At 43.9% G+C, this 19,955-nt stretch overlaps 1 protein-coding gene across 1 annotated transcript; it reads right to left on the bottom strand.

The window, feature by feature from the left end:
• Window positions 1–5,947: 5,947 nt before the first annotated feature.
• LOC124004821 (olfactory receptor 56A5-like) lies at window positions 5,948–7,160 on the bottom strand. The gene is given in 3 exon segments (XM_046313634.1): window positions 5,948–6,458; window positions 6,461–6,982; window positions 7,092–7,160. Coding segments are annotated over 2 exon segments (1,017 nt in total). The 5' UTR covers window positions 6,978–6,982; window positions 7,092–7,160; the 3' UTR covers window positions 5,948–5,958.
• Window positions 7,161–19,955: the final 12,795 nt, after the last annotated feature.

The raw sequence follows: 19,955 nt of genomic DNA, 5'->3' as shown, positions 1-19,955 counted from the left end.
TACAGGTCACCAGGGGGGATTAGCCAATTAATTATTCCTAGGAGCTTTATTCACAGTGGCAGTATGTACCATTCCAGTTTGTTTGTCAGATCGTAGAAGTAGTAGAAAAAAAATTACTATTTCAAAATGGAGATGGCCTTAATGAAGCTTCCAGTGCTCTCACAGATACCATAATGGGACAGATACACTGATGCAATGTCTATCTGAGTCCATGTTTGTTACACAAACTGAGGTTTGGGTGAAGTGTAATTGAGTGGGGAATTGGGCTGATCTTTGTCATTGTACATGAAGCTCCAAAATGAATTGGAATTATTTTAATTCATATATACAATAAGTAATGCAAAGATGTATTCATTGTAGCATGATTAAATTAATAAACAGCTTTTTTATCATGTGAATGGATTCATCCCTTTTATTGTACAGGAAATTGTGTGTATTGTACTAGGACAAGAAACAAAATCCTTATATCAAAAGGATCTACTTGTAACGGCAGATCTCCTCTTCCTCTGAAGAGGAGTAAGGATCGGACTAAGATGCAGCATGGTAAGTGTCCATAATGGTTTTTAATAAAGACAAATGAACACTTGAACAAAAACAATAAAGTGAAATCCACAACAACCGAAACAGTACCATGTGGCGACAAACACACACATGGAAACAAACACCCACAAACCAACAGTGAAACCCAGGCTACCTAAATATGATTCTCAATCAGAGACAACTAACGAAACCTGCCTCTGATTGAGAACCATACTAGGCCGAAACAGAAACCAAACATAGAAAAACAAACATAGACTGCCCACCCCAACTCATGCCCTGACCATACTAAATAAAGACGGAAATAAAGGTCAGAACGTGACACTACTAGATCCGTCATGTCTGGAAGAATACTTTACTGCCCATTTGTGGAAACAGAATTTATTAGATCCTTACATCCTTTTTCTCTTTCTCCAACGCCCCTGAAACTAAACTAAAAGAAAAGACAAACTAAAAGAAAAGACAAACTAAAAGAAAACCCACACCACCTTTAGGTTAGGGAGTGAAAGTAAACATGGAGCAAACCAAACAAAAAAGTCACGATAAAGGCTTTGTTTACCCCAAGCTTAAAGAGAGAGTTAAACATCGGTCTAGCTCTTCCAACATCTCTCACACCACTAGGAGCATTGTCTCTGCCAGCACAGGTGAAACTAATGAGGAGACAGGTGCAACACATCCTGGCCAACAAGGACGACTCCAATCAGTGCACATCCACACCCAAAAACCAACATCGAAATCAAAAACCAAAGCCTGTAACAATTACCATGCTTACTTGAGCACTATTATCCCAATATTAATCGGGATACGCAAGTATTCTGTTTTTGAGTTGATCCATATAGACATATGCTGTTTATAATTACCCGAAACAAGTTGTATCCCGGTTATGAGAAACCCAGATAATATGCCTGGGATATACGGATCTAAGATGTGATATTGTGGCATGTTGTAAGGGTTTTCCTCCTCTTCGTCTGAAGAGTGTCGCAAGGATCGGACCAAGATGCAGCGTGGTAAGTGTCCATAATGTATTTAATGAAGACAAAAATGAACACTTCAATTTACAAAAACAACAAATGTGAAAACCGAAAACCGAAAACAGTACCATGTGGTGAAAAGCACAGCCACGGAAACAATCATCCACAAACAAACAGTGATTGAGAATCATACTTAGGTAGCCTGGGTTTCAGAGACAACTAACGACACCTGCCTCTGATTGAGAACCATACTAAGCCGAACACAGAAAACCAACCTAGAAACACAAAACATGGAATGCCCACCCAACTCACGTCCTGGCCAATCCAAATAACACAAATAATAGGGTCAGAATATGACAGTACCCCCTCCCAAGGTGCGGACTCCGGACGCAAAACCTGAACCTATAGGGGAGGGTCTGGGTGGCCATCTGTCCTCGGTGGCGGCTCTGGTGCTGGACGTGGACCCCACTCCATCATTGTCTTTGTCCACCTCCTTAGCGTCCTTTGAGTGGCGACCCTCGCCGCCGACCTTGGCCTAGGAACCCTAACAAGGGACCCCACTGGACTGAGGGGCAGCTCGGGACTGAGGTAGTTCAGGACTGAGGGATAGCTCAGGACTGAAGGGTAGCTCATGACCGAGGGTAGCTCAGGCCTGAGGGGTAGCTCAGGAGAGGAGCCAGCAATAGGAGGGAACACGGCTAGCAAGGAAGCCCGAGAGGCAGCCCCAAAAATGTCTTGGGGGAAGCACACGGGGAGTGTGGCTAAGGCAGGTAGGAGCCCTGCGCCAACTCTCCGTGCTTACCGGAGAGTAAGAGGGACCGGGCAGGCACCGTGTTATGCGGTGGTGCGCATGGTGTCCCCGGTGCGTGTGCATAGCCCGGTGCGGTACATTCCAGCTCCTCTTATCGGCCGGGCTCGAGTGGGCATCGAGCCAGGTGCCATGAAGCCGGCTCTATGCATCTGGTCTCCAGTGCGTCTCCTCGGGCCGGCGTACATGGCACCAGCCTTACGCATGGTGTCCCTGGTTCGCCAGCACTGGCCTGGCTACGGGAGCATTCAACCAGGTAAGGTTGGGCAGGCTCGGTGCTCAAGAGCTCCAGTGCGCCTGCACGGTCCGGTCTATCCGGTGCCACCTCCATGCACCAGCCCTCCAGTGGCAGCCCCCGCACCGGGCTGTCTCTCCGTCTTCTCCCTACAGGTGCTCCCGCCTGTCCAGCGCTTTCAGAGCCTTCCTCCTGCTCAGCGCTTTCAGAGTCTCCCGTCTGTCCTGAGCCGCCAGAGCCTCCTGTCTGTCCTGAGCCGCCAGAGTCACACGTCTGTCCTGAGCCACCAGAGCCACCAGTCTGTCCTAAGTCGCCAGAGCCGCCAGTCTGTCCTGAGCTGCCAGAGCCGCCAGTCTGTCCTCAGCCATCAGCCAGCCAGGAGCCGCCAGAGCTGTCAGCCAGCCAGGAGCCGCCAGAGCCGTCAGCCAGCCAGGAGCCTCCAGAGCCGTCAGCCAGCCAGGAGCTTCCAGAGCCGTCAGCCAGCCAGGAGCTGCCAGAGCCGTCAGCCAGCCAGGAGCTGCCAGAGCCGTCCTTCACTCCGGAGCTGCCGGAGTCTCCAGCCTGTCCGGCGTCTCCCGCCTGTCTGGCGCTGCCGGGATTCTCCGTCCATTCGGGACCCATGGCTAGGGTCCCCAGTCGGAGGTCGGCGGCGAGGGTCGCCGCTCGTAAGAGGCCACGGGGGTGGTTGAGGAGGCGGACAAAAACTGTGGTGAAGTGGGGTCCACGTCCCACGCCAGAGCCGCCACCGCTGACAGACGCCCACCCAGACCCTCCCCTATAGGTTCAGGTTTTGCAGCCGGAGTCCGCACCTTTGGGGGGGGGGTACTGTCACGTTCTGACCATAGGTACTGTTATTTTATTCTTTGTTTTAGTGTGGTCATAGCGTGAGTTGGGGTGGGCAGTCTGTTTGTTTTTCTATGTTGGTTTTTGTGTTCGGCCTAGTATGGTTCTCAATCAGAGGCAGGTGTCGTTACTTGTCTCTGATTGAGAATCATACTTAGGTAGCCTGGGTTTCACTTTTGGTTTGTGGGTGTTTGTTTCCGTGTGAGTGTTTAGGCCACACGGTACTGTTTCGTTTTTTTTTTGTTCACATCGTTTATTGTTTTGTATTTTTGTGTTCAGTTCGTTTTGAATAAATCATCATGAACACTTACGACGCTGCGCTTTGGTCGGATCCATCTTCCACCTCTGAATGCCGTTACAACTACAGACTCCCTGGTTCGAATCCAGGCTGTATCACAACCGGCTGTGATTGGGAGTCCCATAGGGAAGTGCACATTTGGCACAGCATCGTCCGGGTTTGGCCGGTGTAGGCCGTCATTGTAAATAAGAATTTGTTCTGAAGTGAAAATAGATGTTTTAGGCCTACTGTATATATCCTGTACTTATATTTCACTTAAGAAGACAATGCCAGTTATGTGGATAATTGTTATCTTAGGCCTACTACTGATTCAAGTTCATTTCCACCTATTGTTGAAGCATTAACTTTAACATTGATCTTGTGTCTAATCCTCTGACTGATAAAATGTCATGTTTGTCTTTGGGGAGATTTACTCAAACATCAAGCCACCGTAAAACACTGCCTTCCTCTCTCATAGGCCTGAATGTTCATTTTTCCCATTGACATAACTGCACGATTGAGGCAAAAAATTGCAAAGATCCAAATGTATTTTTCAAGTTAGAATTCTATGCATACTCCCTTGATCAAAGCATCCGTCCATACACAATACTAAGCACTTCATATGTGGCACAGTAAGGCCCAATCAATATAATGATCATAAACAAGCCTATTTAAGTTAGAATTGAATGATGAACTTTTCCCAAAACAGGGGAATTAGCTTTCCTATGTCCTCCTCACTGTTTGCACTCGAGACATGTGTACCACCTATGCTTCACTATTTTATAATATGCCCACCAATTTTCAATCCTATTATATATGGTGAGAGGCTGGCCAAAATAAGACATGCTTGTAAAAACATACTAGATCTGAACCCTGAAATTTGAATCTTCATGATTGCTTCATTGTGCCATTGAATTTAGTGGCTATTTGCTTATAGTTGTAATCACTGACCCTACACATGGCAATGGACTTTCACAGTTGCTCAAAGACTATTAAATGTTTGCATCAGGTTGCATTGTATTTAACCTTTACATGTCTCTTGCCATATCATCTTCATATTCAGCACAAAGGCAGTAATTCAATCAATTTCAGATGAAGTAGAATCACACTGTGGTTCACTTAGAATGTTACACTGTACCAGAGGTGTTCTCCATGTTAACACTGACACACCCCACAAACTTTTCCTCTCAGGGACATTATCATGGAATATTGGTGTGAAACAACACCTGTGCTTAAATTACAGTGTGTGCATATCTTGAAGAATTAGGCAGAAACAGACTGGCCAGGCAGTTAGGGCAAATGCCAGATGGGCTGGACAATCTTTAGCTCAGTGGCCGGTATAAAAAGTTTGAAAGCATAGAGATAGAGAACTCGTGTGGCCAAAAGTCACTAGAGTAGTAACTGGGTGGGACTTCATATGGGTTAAGGAAGGATCACATAATTCCATGAAGGTCACCATGAGGGATCAGCCAATGAATCATACTTGTGGGCAAACTGCAGGTGGCAGTAAATCACCAACTTTACACCTGTTCAAACAACACTCTCCGAGTGGCATTATGCAACCTTTCAGATTGTTTGCCAACTCATAGAAGTAGTAGAAGAAGAAAATTGACAACTTCAAAATGTAGATGGCCTCAATGGCGCTGCCCGTACTCTCACCGACATCCTATTGTGACAGATACGCTGACATCTATGTTTGTAACACAAACTGAGGTGTCTTTAGATTAAGTGTATTTGAGTGGGGAATTGGGCTGAACTTCCTCATTTTACATGAAGCTATTTAAAAATGCATTTTAATTATTTACAATTACATGAACAATAACTGATGCAAAAATAGTTGTATTTATTTTAGGATGACGAAATTAATAAACTATTTGATCAAGAAAATGCATACATCCCTTTTTTTTACCGGAAATTATTTGTTTATTTTACTTTCTAATTCACATTTCTTCAAAATATCAAAAGGATCTACTAGATCCGTCATGTCTGGAAGAATACTTTACTGCCCATTTGTGGAAACAGAACTTATTGCATCCTTACATCCTTTTTCTCTTTCTCCAACCCCCCTGAAACACACATACATGCCCACTGACATGCTAAAGTGGAAGGATCAGCGACACAGCACCATCCCTTATTTGACTTTCCTATAGTAAAATAGGCTTAACAAAATGCATAATAATTCACAAAAAAATGCAATAAAAAGGAGAAACAAGAGATTAGGTTGATGATAAAAACATCCAGTTCTGGCGGCTCACATTCTGTCATAAGTTCTTGTGATACCTGGGATTCAAACCGGCAACCCTTGCCCTGCTGCTGTACCATCTAAAGTCATAATTGGTACCAGTTTACGTTCAGATTTTACATGAGGAAAATCAAGAGAGTTAGAAAAGATTCTTGATCTTATAATTTTTGTAATACATGTTCTGATCTCCTTGGTCCTAATACCATATATGATAGGGTGTACCAGTGGTGGGAAAAGAATGGACTGTACTGCTATTAATACATTAACCTCCTTGCTAACTGTGCTGTGCCTGTTGTAAATAACAGAAAAAATGATGGCTGTTGAGAAGTTGATGAAAGTGATCAAGTGGGGAGCACATGTATTAAAAGCCTTAGTTCGTGACTCCTTTGAGACTTTCAAGCAAACAAGTAATATTTTGATGTATGAGAGCACAACTAACACAAAAGGTGAAACCACTAGACTTGCTATCATACATATACCATACAGGTTACTCAGTGCACTTTCAACACAAGAGAGTTTAACAACTGATAGGTTATCACAAAAAGCTTGTTGATATTGTAGCTGCACACAGGGAGCCTAGAAGTGATAAATATTTGAAAAGCAAGCATAGTTATGGGAATAAAATATACCAATGCTACCAACATCTTCACTTTAGAAGGGGTCATAATGCTATGATATTGCAATGGCTTACAAATTGAGACATACCTGTCATATGCCATCACTGCTAGAATAACGTAAGCACACGTTGCATATACACTGCTGAAAAACACCTGCAATAAACAACCTTTGTGAGAGATGTCCTTTATGTCATTAACAAGATTGTCCATGATCTTCGGACAGACGGATAAACACCCAATCAGTCCATTCACCGCCAAGTTGAAGAGAAATATGTACATGGGCTTGTGTAAGTGTGATTCTAAGTAGATGACAAGCATGAGACTGATGTTGGCAAATATTGTAATGAAGAAAAGCAAAAATGTGAAGAAAAAAGCTGCGTAGTTGAGTGGGCCTGGAGGTCCATACGCAGTGAAAAATACAGTGCTATGCAACACAGTTTGGTTCATATTTCCTGAGGAAAAGACAATTATAATCAGAAGTTATCAGACATCATTTTACATATAATAAAATGCAGTACTAAAATAAACGTTTAGAAAATGTGCAAATGTCAAAATAGTTACCATCAGGTTAATACACTAGAGTTGGTGTGAATGAATTTGATGAAGATGAGAACATTCTAAAATGAACAGTCTTCCAAGTAAGATGTTGGCTGGCGTGATACATTTGAGCCTTTTTTATACCTTCACCATATCATAATTGACATGAGTATTTTTAGTATTTTCCAAATTAAAGCAATGTCTTCGAGAGATGTCACCCAATGGCATTAATTAAGGATGTATTTGTATCACTTCGTTTGAGATCAGGGAGGTGTTTGTGTTTGTTTGACTCTATTCCAATTATTTTGGTTCACTTAAATGGGCAATCTTACATTTTCAAACTTTTAAAAGAATCATATACACCCATTGATTCTTGAAAAATGTAACTTATGAATGCCTCATGGGCTGAGTCAACTGTCTTACCCCATAAGAACCCAAAATATAAGCTTGTTTCACTCCATTGTTTATAAACAATATAACTGAAAACAAACACTGTATAGCCTCAAAACATGGTTAAAACTATGATTTTGATATCATGGATGGTCAGTCCTTTTGCTTCTATGAATTTGGACGATATATACCACCGCCAACAACAGGTTGACTTTATTAGGGGTCTTAATGGTGTGGTACTGCAAGGGCTTACAAATAGAGTCAAACCGGTCACAGGCCATCACTGTTAGAATCAGATATGAATAGACTCTACTGAAAGAGATTGGATTAAACAGTCAAGCGAGATATCTTGGATTCCCACGAGGAGGTATCTGATGATCTTTGGACAGACTGAAGAACTTTCAATTACAGCCAAGTGGAACAAAAACATTTAGACTTGTTTCAATGGAGCTGACCATGAGAAACAGGAGTCACGTTCTGACCTTAGTTCTTTTGTTATGTCTTTGTTTTAGGTTGGTCAGGGCGTGAGTTGGGATGGGTTGTCTATGTTCGTTTTTCTATGTTGTGTTTTGCGTTTGGCCTGATATGGTTCTCAATCAGAGGCAGGTGTCGTTAGTTGTCTCTGATTGAGGATCATACTTTGGTAGCCTTTTCCCAACTGTGTTTGGTGGGTGATTGTTTTCTGTCTTTGTGTATGTCACCAGACAGGACGGTTTCGTTTCGTGTCATTCTCTTTGTCATTTTTGTTTTAGTGTTCTGTGTTTAATAAATTCATCATGAACACGTACCATGCTGCACATTGGTCCTCCGATCCTTCATACTCCTCAGACAAGGACGACGAACGATACAACAGGTTAAGAGACAAAGTTTAGACATACAGTGGGGCAAAAAAGTATTTAGTCAGCCACCAATTGTGCAAGTTCTCCCACTTAAAAATATGAGAGGCCTGTAATGTTCATCATAGGTAGACTTCAACTATGACAGACAAAATGAGGAAAAAAATCCAGAAAATCACATTGTAGGATTTTTAATGAATTTATTTGCAAATGATGGTCGAAAATAAGTATTTGGTCACTTACACACAAGCAAGATTACTGGCTCTCACAGACCTGTAACTTCTTCTGTAACTTCTTATTTAAGAGGCTCCTGTGTCCTCCACTCGTTACCTGTATTAATGGCACCTGTTTGAACTTGTTATCAGTATAAAAGATACCTGTCCACAACCTCAAACAGTCACACCCCAAACTCCACTATGGCCAAGACCAAAGAGCTGTCAAAGGACACCAGAAACAAAATTGTAGACCTTCACCAGGCTAGGAAGACTGAATCTGCAATAGGTAAGCAGCTTGGTTTGAAGAAATCAACTGTGGGAGCAATTATTAGGCAATGGAAGACATAGAAGACCACTGATAATCTCCCTCGATCTGGGCCTCCACGCAAGATCTCACCCCGTGGGGTCAAAATGATAACAAGGACGGCGAGCAAAAATCCAAGAACCACACGGGGGACCTAGTGAATGACCTGCAGAGAGCTGGGACCAAAGTAACAAAGTCTACCATCAGTAACACACTACGCCGCCAGGGACTCAAATCCTGCAGTGCCAGACGTGTCCCCCTGCTTAAGCCAGTACATGTCCAGGCCCGTCTGAAGTTTGCTAGAGAGCATTTGGATGATCCAGAAGAAGTTTGGGAGAATGTCATATGGTCAGATGATACCAAAATATAACTTTCTGGTAAAAACTCAACTCGTCGTGTTTGGAGGACAAAGAATGCTGAGTTGCATCCAAAGAACACCATTACTACTGTGAAGCATGGAGGTGGAAACATCATGCTTTGGGGCTGTTTTTCTGCAAAGGGACCAGGATGACTGATCCGTGTAAAGGAAAGAATGAATGGGGCCATGTATCGTGAGATTTTGAGTGAAAACCTCTTTCCATCAGCAAGGGCATTGAAGATGAAATGTGGCTGGGTGTGTGAAAACCTTGTGAAGACTTACAGAAAACGTTTGACCTCTGTCATTGCCCACAAAGGGTATATAACAAAGTATTGAGAAACTTTTGTTATTGACCAAATACTTATTTTCCACCATGATTTGCAAATAAATTCATAAAAAAATCCTACAATGTGATTTTCTGGATTTTTTTCTTCTGATTTTGTCTGTCATAGTTGAAGTGTACCTATGTTGAAAATTACAGGCCTCTCTCATCTTTTTAAGTGGTATAACTTGCACAATTGGTGGCTGACTAAATACTTTTTGCCCCACTGTACATCAAACAGAAATATACAGTTGAAGTCTGAATTTTACATACACCTTAACCAAATACATTTAAACTCAGTTTTTCACAATTCCTGACATTTAATCATAGTAAAAGATTCCCTGTGAGTTCGAATCACCACTTTATTTCAAGAATGTGAAATGTTAGAAGTAGAGAGAATTATTTATTTCAGCTTTTATTTCTTTCATCACATTCCCAGTGGGTCAGAAGTTTGCATACACTCAATTAGTATTTGGCCCATTCCTCCTGACAGAGCTGGTGTAATTGAGTTGGGTATGTAGGCCTCCTTGCTCGCACACGCTTTTTCAGTTCTGCCCTCAAATTTTCTATAGGCTTGAGGTCAGGGCTTTGTGATGGCCACTCTAATACCTTGACTTTGTTGTCCTTAAGCCATTTTGCCACAACTTTGGAAGTATGCTTAGGGACATTGTCCATTTGGAAGACCCATTTGGGACCATGCTTTAACTTCCTGACTGATGTCTTGAGATGTTGCTTCAAACATAATCACAGTAACGTACTTAAATTGTTATCCAAAAATCATACGATATTGAGATAAAAATGGCTGCATTTGACCTTTAAGTGAAAATAGCTGTTCATAGGCCTACTGTATATATCCTGCTCTTATACAGTCGGGAGAACAGGTATTTGATACACTGCCGATTTTGCAGGTTTTTCTACTTACAAAGCATGTAGAGGTCTGTAATTTTTATCATAGGTACACTTCAACTGTGAGAGACGGAATCTTAAAAAAATCGGGAAAATCAATTGTATGATTTTTAAGTAATTAATTTGCATTTTATTGCATGACATAAGTATTTGATCACCAACCAACCAGTAAGAATTCCGGCTCTTACAGACCTTTTAGTTTTTCTTTAAGAAGCCCTCCTGTTCTCCACTCATTACCTGTATTAACTACACCTGTTTGAAAGACACCTCTCCACACACTCAATCAAACAGACTCCAACCTCTCCACAATGGCCAAGACCAGAGAGCTGTGTAAGGACATCAGGGATAAAATTGTAGACCTGCACAAGGCTGGGATGGGCTACAGGACAATAGGCAAGCAGCTTGGTGAGAACAACTGTTGGCACAACAACTGTTGGCGCAATTATTAGAAAATGGAAGAAGTTCAAGATGACGGACAATCACCTTCGGTCTGGGGCTCCATGCAACATCTCACCTCGTGGGGCATCAATGATCATGAGGAAGGTGAGGGATCAGCCCAGAACTACATGGCAGGACCTGGTCAATGACCTGAAGAAAGCTGGGACCACAGTCTCAAAGAAATTGATTGTTGAAGCACTAACTTTTATATCGATCTTGTGTCTAATCATATCCCTGATAAACAGGCATGTTTGTATCTCAAAACAAATCAAATTACACTTGTCACATCTGCCGAATACAACAGGTGTAGACCTTACAGTGAAATGCTCACTTGTAAGCCCTTAACCAACAATGGTTTAAGAAGTTAAGAAAAATAAGTGATAAGTAAAAAATATAAAATAAAAGTAACAAATAATTCAACAGTAAAAGCAGTAAAGTAACAATAGCGAGGATATATACTGTGGGTACCGGTACAGAGTCAATGTGCGGGGGCACTGGTTAGTCGAGGTAAAATGTACATGTAGATATAGTTAAAGTGATTATGCATAGATAATAAACAGAGAGTAGCAGCAGCGTACAAGAGAGGTCTGGGTAGCCCTTTGATTAGCTGTTCAGGAGTATTATGGCTTGGAGGTAGAAGCAGTGAAGAAGCCTTTTGAACCTAGACTTGGCGCTCCGGTACCACTTGCCGTGCGGTAGCAGAGAGAACAGTCTATGACTAGGGTGGCTGGAGTCTTTGAAAATTTCCTCTGACACCGCCTGGTATAGATGTCCTGGATGGCAGGAAGCTTGGCCCCAGTGATGTACACTACCCTCTGTAGTGCCTTGCGGTCTGAGGCCAAGCAGTTGCCATACCAGGCAGTGATGCAACCAGTCAGGATGCTCTCGATGGTGCAGCTGTAGAACCTTTTGAGGATCTGAGAACCCATGCAAATCTTTTCAGTCTCCTGAGGGGGAATAGGTTTTGTCGTGCCTTCTTCATGACTGTCTTGGTGTGCTTGGACCATGTTTGTTTGTTGGTGATGTGGACACCTAGGAACCTGAAGCTCTCAACCTTCTCCACTACAGCCCTGTCGATGAGAATGGGGGCATCCTCGGTCCTCCTTTTCTCATTGTCCACAATCATCTCCTTTGTCTTGATCACGTTGAGGAGAGGTTGTTGTCCTGGCGGCAGGTCTCTGACCTCCTCCCTATAGACTGTCTCGTTGTTGTCAGTGATCAGGCCTACCACTGCTGTGTCATCAGCAAACTTAATGATGGTGTTGGAGTCGTGCCTGACCAGTCATGAGTGAACAGGGAGTACAGGAGGGGCCTGAGCACGCACCCCTGTGGGGTCCCTGTGTTGAGGATCAGAGTGTCGGATGTGTTGTTACCTACCCTTACTACCTGGGGGCAGCCCGTCAGGAAGTCCAGGAAGTCCAGGATCCAGTTGCATAGGGAGGTGTTTCGTCCCAGGGTCCTTAGCTTAGTGATGAGCTTTGAGGGCAATATGGTGTTGAACGCTGATTTGTAGTCAATGAATAGCATTGTTCCTTTTCGTCCAGGTGAGAAAGGGCAGTGTGAACTGCAATAGAGATTGCATCATCTGTGGATCTGTTAGGGCGGTAGGCAAATTGAAGTGGGTCCAGGGTTTCTAGGATAATGGTGTTGATGTGAAACATGACCAGCCTTTCAAAGCATTTCATGGCTACAGACGTGAGTTCTACGGGTCGCCAGTCATTTAGGCTGGTTACCTTAGTGTTCTTGGGCACAGGGACTATGGTTGTCTGCTTGAAACATGTTGGTATTGTTGGGCCCAGGGACTATGGTGGTCTGCTTTAAACATGTTGTTATTACAGACTCAGACAGGGAGAGGTTGAAAATGTCAGTGAAGACACTTGCCAGTTGGTCAGCGCATGCTCAGAGTACACGTCCTGGTAGTTTGTCTTGTGAATGTTGACCTGTTTAAAGATCTTACTCACATCGGCTGTGGAGAGCGTGATCACCCATTCATCTGGAACAGCTGATGCTCTCATGCATGTTTCAGTGTTACTTTCCTCGAAGCGAGCATAGAAGTAACTTAGCAGGCTCTTAACTTGGCAGGCTCGTGTCACTGGGCCGCTCTCAGCTGTGCTTTCCTTTGTAGTCTGTAATTGTTTGCAAGCCCTACCACATCCGATGAGCATCGGAGCCGGTGTAGTATGATTCGTTCTTGGTCCTGTATTGATGCTTTGCCTGTTTGATGGTTTGTCGGAGGGCATATTGGAATTTATTATACGTTTCCAGATTAGAGTCCTGCTCCTTGAAAGCTGCAGCTCTACGCGAATGTTGCCTGTTGCCAATACATGGCTTATGGTTGGGGTATGTACGTACAGTCACTGTGGGGATGACGTCATCGATGCACTTATTGATGAAGCCAGTGACTGATGTGGTGTACACCTCAATTCCATCGGAAGAATCTTGATGCATTGATGAATACACCATTCTAGCAAAACTGTCCTTTAGCTTAGCATATTCTTCATCTGACCACTTTTTTATTGACCGGGTCACTGGTACTTCCTCATTTACATTTTTGCATGTAAACAGGAATTAGGAGGATAGAATTATGGTCATATTTGCCAAATGGAGGGCGAGGGAGAGCTTTGTACGTGTCTCTTTGTTTGGAGTAAAGGTGGTCTAGAGTTTTTTCCCTCTGGTTGCACATTTCACATGCTAGTAGAAATTTGGTAAAAAGGATTTAAGTTTCCCTGCATTAAAGTCCCCGGACAGTAGGGGCGCCACCTGTGGGTGAGTGTTTTCCTGTTTCCTTATGGCGGTATACAGCTCATTGACTGCGATCTTAGTGCCAGCATCTGTCTGTGGTGGTATGTGGACAGCTACGAAAATACAGATGAAAACTCTCTAGGTAGATAGTGTGGTCTACAGCTTATGACATACTTTACCTCAGGTGAGCAAAACCTTGAGACTTCCTTATCCTGCACCAGCTGTTGTTTACAAATATACATAGACCACCACCCCTTGTCTTACCATAGGTTTCTGTTCTATCCTGCCGATATAGTGTAAAACCTGCCAGCTCTATGTTCTTCATGTCGTCGTTCAGCCACGACTTGGTAAAACATATGATATTACAGTTTTGTTGGACTCATTAAAGGAAAAAGCTTCTTCCAGTAGTAATCGCTGTTCTGAGGTCCAGAAGTTATTTTCGTTCATAAGAGACGGTAGCAGCAACATTATGTACAAAATAAGTTACAAACAACGGCAAAAAATGAATCAAATAACCCAGTTGGTTAGGAGCACGTAAAACGTCAACCATCCTCTCCAGCGCCATTCTGCTAATATCTGGGGAGATATTTAAGAATAAAGCAGAAACAGGTGGACCATGTAGTTAGGGCAAATTCCAGACTGGCTGGTCCTTCCTTAGCTCAGTTACCGGTCTAAGAATTTTGTAACCATAGAGGTAGATAGAGGACTCTCGTGCCCAAAAGCCAATTTTAGCATGGGCTGCGCCATTGAGGACTTTCACCATTTTTAAGTAGTAATTCCATACAGGTCACCAGGGGGGATTAGCCAATTAATTATTCCTAGGAGCCAACCTTGGCTTTATTCACAGTGGCAGTATGTACCATTCCAGTTTGTTTGTCAGATCGTAGAAGTAGTAGAAAAAAAATTACTATTTCAAAATGGAGATGGCCTTAATGAAGCTTCCAGTGCTCTCACAGATACCATAATGGGACAGATACACTGATGCAATGTCTATCTGAGTCCATGTTTGTTACACAAACTGAGGTTTGGGTGAAGTGTAATTGAGTGGGGAATTGGGCTGATCTTTGTCATTGTACATGAAGCTCCAAAATGAATTGGAATTATTTTAATTCATATATACAATAAGTAATGCAAAGATGTATTCATTGTAGCATGATTAAATTAATAAACAGCTTTTTTATCATGTGAATGGATTCATCCCTTTTATTGTACAGGAAATTGTGTGTATTGTACTAGGACAAGAAACAAAATCCTTATATCAAAAGGATCTACTTGTAACGGCAGATCTCCTCTTCCTCTGAAGAGGAGTAAGGATCGGACTAAGATGCAGCATGGTAAGTGTCCATAATGGTTTTTAATAAAGACAAATGAACACTTGAACAAAAACAATAAAGTGAAATCCACAACAACCGAAACAGTACCATGTGGCGACAAACACACACATGGAAACAAACACCCACAAACCAACAGTGAAACCCAGGCTACCTAAATATGATTCTCAATCAGAGACAACTAACGAAACCTGCCTCTGATTGAGAACCATACTAGGCCGAAACAGAAACCAAACATAGAAAAACAAACATAGACTGCCCACCCCAACTCATGCCCTGACCATACTAAATAAAGACGGAAATAAAGGTCAGAACGTGACACTACTAGATCCGTCATGTCTGGAAGAATACTTTACTGCCCATTTGTGGAAACAGAATTTATTAGATCCTTACATCCTTTTTCTCTTTCTCCAACGCCCCTGAAACTAAACTAAAAGAAAAGACAAACTAAAAGAAAAGACAAACTAAAAGAAAACCCACACCACCTTTAGGTTAGGGAGTGAAAGTAAACATGGAGCAAACCAAACAAAAAAGTCACGATAAAGGCTTTGTTTACCCCAAGCTTAAAGAGAGAGTTAAACATCGGTCTAGCTCTTCCAACATCTCTCACACCACTAGGAGCATTGTCTCTGCCAGCACAGGTGAAACTAATGAGGAGACAGGTGCAACACATCCTGGCCAACAAGGACGACTCCAATCAGTGCACATCCACACCCAAAAACCAACATCGAAATCAAAAACCAAAGCCTGTAACAATTACCATGCTTACTTGAGCACTATTATCCCAATATTAATCGGGATACGCAAGTATTCTGTTTTTGAGTTGATCCATATAGACATATGCTGTTTATAATTACCCGAAACAAGTTGTATCCCGGTTATGAGAAACCCAGATAATATGCCTGGGATATACGGATCTAAGATGTGATATTGTGGCATGTTGTAAGGGTTTTCCTCCTCTTCGTCTGAAGAGTGTCGCAAGGATCGGACCAAGATGCAGCGTGGTAAGTGTCCATAATGTATTTAATGAAGACAAAAATGAACACTTCAATTTACAAAAACAACAAATGTGAAAACCGAAAACCGAAAACAGTACCATGTGGTGAAAAGCACAGCCACGGAAACAATCATCCACAAACAAACAGTGATTGAGAATCATACTTAGGTAGCCTGGGTTTCAGAGACAACTAACGACACCTGCCTCTGATTGAGAACCATACTAAGCCGTACACAGAAAACCAACCTAGAAACACAAAACATGGAATGCCCACCCAACTCACGTCCTGGCCAATCCAAATAACACAAATAATAGGGTCAGAATATGACAGTACCCCCCTCCCAAGGTGCGGACTCCGGACGCAAAACCTGAACCTATAGGGGAGGGTCTGGGTGGCCATCTGTCCTCGGTGGCGGCTCTGGTGCTGGACGTGGACCCCACTCCATCATTGTCTTTGTCCACCTCCTTAGCGTCCTTTGAGTGGCGACCCTCGCCGCCGACCTTGGCCTAGGAACCCTAACAAGGGACCCCACTGGACTGAGGGGCAGCTCGGGACTGAGGTAGTTCAGGACTGAGGGATAGCTCAGGACTGAAGGGTAGCTCATGACCGAGGGGTAGCTCAGGCCTGAGGGTAGCTCAGGAGAGGAGCCAGCAATAGGAGGGAACACGGCTAGCAAGGAAGCCCGAGAGGCAGCCCCAAAAATGTCTTGGGGGAAGCACACGGGGAGTGTGGCTAAGGCAGGTAGGAGCCCTGCGCCAACTCTCCGTGCTTACCGGAGAGTAAGAGGGACCGGGCAGGCACCGTGTTATGCGGTGGTGCGCATGGTGTCCCCGGTGCGTGTGCATAGCCCGGTGCGGTACATTCCAGCTCCTCTTATCGGCCGGGCTCGAGTGGGCATCGAGCCAGGTGCCATGAAGCCGGCTCTATGCATCTGGTCTCCAGTGCGTCTCCTCGGGCCGGCGTACATGGCACCAGCCTTACGCATGGTGTCCCTGGTTCGCCAGCACTGGCCTGGCTACGGGGAGCATTCAACCAGGTAAGGTTGGGCAGGCTCGGTGCTCAAGAGCTCCAGTGCGCCTGCACGGTCCGGTCTATCCGGTGCCACCTCCATGCACCAGCCCTCCAGTGGCAGCCCCCGCACCGGGCTGTCTCTCCGTCTTCTCCCTACAGGTGCTCCCGCCTGTCCAGCGCTTTCAGAGCCTTCCTCCTGCTCAGCGCTTTCAGAGTCTCCCGTCTGTCCTGAGCCGCCAGAGCCTCCTGTCTGTCCTGAGCCGCCAGAGTCACACGTCTGTCCTGAGCCACCAGAGCCACCAGTCTGTCCTAAGTCGCCAGAGCCGCCAGTCTGTCCTGAGCTGCCAGAGCCGCCAGTCTGTCCTCAGCCATCAGCCAGCCAGGAGCCGCCAGAGCTGTCAGCCAGCCAGGAGCCGCCAGAGCCGTCAGCCAGCCAGGAGCCTCCAGAGCCGTCAGCCAGCCAGGAGCTTCCAGAGCCGTCAGCCAGCCAGGAGCTGCCAGAGCCGTCAGCCAGCCAGGAGCTGCCAGAGCCGTCCTTCACTCCGGAGCTGCCGGAGTCTCCCGCCTGTCCGGCGTCTCCCGCCTGTCTGGCGCTGCCGGAATTCTCCGTCCATTCGGGACCCATGTCTAGGGTCCCCAGTCGGAGGTCGGCGGCGAGGGTCGCCGCTCGTAAGAGGCCACGGGGGTGGTTGAGGAGGCGGACAAAAACTGTGGTGAAGTGGGGTCCACGTCCCACGCCAGAGCCGCCACCGCTGACAGACGCCCACCCAGACCCTCCCTATAGGTTCAGGTTTTGCAGCCGGAGTCCGCACCTTTGGGGGGGGGTACTGTCACGTTCTGACCATAGGTACTGTTATTTTATTCTTTGTTTTAGTGTGGTCATAGCGTGAGTTGGGGTGGGCAGTCTGTTTGTTTTTCTATGTTGGTTTTTGTGTTCGGCCTAGTATGGTTCTCAATCAGAGGCAGGTGTCGTTACTTGTCTCTGATTGAGAATCATACTTAGGTAGCCTGGGTTTCACTTTTGGTTTGTGGGTGTTTGTTTCCGTGTGAGTGTTTAGGCCACACGGTACTGTTTCGTTTTTTTTTTGTTCACATCGTTTATTGTTTTGTATTTTTGTGTTCAGTTCGTTTTGAATAAATCATCATGAACACTTACGGCCGCTGCGCTTTGGTCGGATCCATCTTCCACCTCTGAATGCCGTTACAACTACAGACTCCCTGGTTCGAATCCAGGCTGTATCACAACCGGCTGTGATTGGGAGTCCCATAGGGAAGTGCACATTTGGCACAGCATCGTCCGGGTTTGGCCGGTGTAGGCCGTCATTGTAAATAAGAATTTGTTCTGAAGTGAAAATAGATGTTTTAGGCCTACTGTATATATCCTGTACTTATATTTCACTTAAGAAGACAATGCCAGTTATGTGGATAATTGTTATCTTAGGCCTACTACTGATTCAAGTTCATTTCCACCTATTGTTGAAGCATTAACTTTAACATTGATCTTGTGTCTAATCCTCTGACTGATAAAAAGTCATGTTTGTCTTTGGGGAGATTTACTCAAACATCAAGCCACCGTAAAACACTGCCTTCCTCTCTCATAGGCCTGAATGTTCATTTTTCCCATTGACCTAACTGCACGATTGAGGCAAAAAATTGCAAAGATCCAAATGTATTTTTCAAGTTAGAATTCTATGCATACTCCCTTGATCAAAGCATCCGTACATACACAATACTAAGCACTTCATATGTGGCACAGTAAGGCCCAATCAATATAATGATCATAAACAAGCCTATTTAAGTTAGAATTGAATGATGAACTTTTCCCAAAACAGGGGAATTAGCTTTCCTATGTCCTCCTCACTGTTTGCACTCGAGACATGTGTACCACCTATGCTTCACTATTTTATAATATGCCCACCAATTTTCAATCCTATTATATATGGTGAGAGGCTGGCCAAAATAAGACATGCTTGTAAAAACATACTAGATCTGAACCCTGAAATTTGAATCTTCATGATTGCTTCATTGTGCCATTGAATTTAGTGGCTATTTGCTTATAGTTGTAATCACTGACCCTACACATGGCAATGGACTTTCACAGTTGCTCAAAGACTATTAAATGTTTGCATCAGGTTGCATTGTATTTAACCTTTACATGTCTCTTGCCATATCATCTTCATATTCAGCACAAAGGCAGTAATTCAATCAATTTCAGATGAAGTAGAATCACACTGTGGTTCACTTAGAATGTTACACTGTACCAGAGGTGTTCTCCATGTTAACACTGACACACCCCACAAACTTTTCCTCTCAGGGACATTATCATGGAATATTGGTGTGAAACAACACCTGTGCTTAAATTACAGTGTGTGCATATCTTGAAGAATTAGGCAGAAACAGACTGGCCAGGCAGTTAGGGCAAATGCCAGATGGGCTGGACAATCTTTAGCTCAGTGGCCGGTATAAAAGTTTGAAAGCATAGAGATAGAGAACTCGTGTGGCCAAAATTCACTAGAGTAGTAACTGGGTGGGACTTCATATGGGTTAAGGAAGGATCACATAATTCCATGAAGGTCACCATGAGGGATCAGCCAATGAATCATACTTGTGGGCAAACTGCAGGTGGCAGTAAATCACCAACTTTACACCTGTTCAAACAACACTCTCCGAGTGGCATTATGCAACCTTTCAGATTGTTTGCCAACTCATAGAAGTAGTAGAAGAAGAAAATTGACAACTTCAAAATGTAGATGGCCTCAATGGCGCTGCCCGTACTCTCACCGACATCCTATTGTGACAGATACGCTGACATCTATGTTTGTAACACAAACTGAGGTGTCTTTAGATTAAGTGTATTTGAGTGGGGAATTGGGCTGAACTTCCTCATTTTACATGAAGCTATTTAAAAAATGCATTTTAATTATTTACAATTACATGAACAATAACTGATGCAAAAATAGTTGTATTTATTTTAGGATGACGAAATTAATAAACTATTTGATCAAGAAAAATGCATACATCCCTTTTTTTACCGGAA

The sequence above is a fragment of the Oncorhynchus gorbuscha genome, linkage group LG19 (genome assembly GCF_021184085.1).
Source record: "Oncorhynchus gorbuscha isolate QuinsamMale2020 ecotype Even-year linkage group LG19, OgorEven_v1.0, whole genome shotgun sequence".
Taxonomy (NCBI): domain Eukaryota; kingdom Metazoa; phylum Chordata; class Actinopteri; order Salmoniformes; family Salmonidae; genus Oncorhynchus; species Oncorhynchus gorbuscha.
This window is presented reverse-complemented; position numbering and strand designations above follow the sequence as displayed.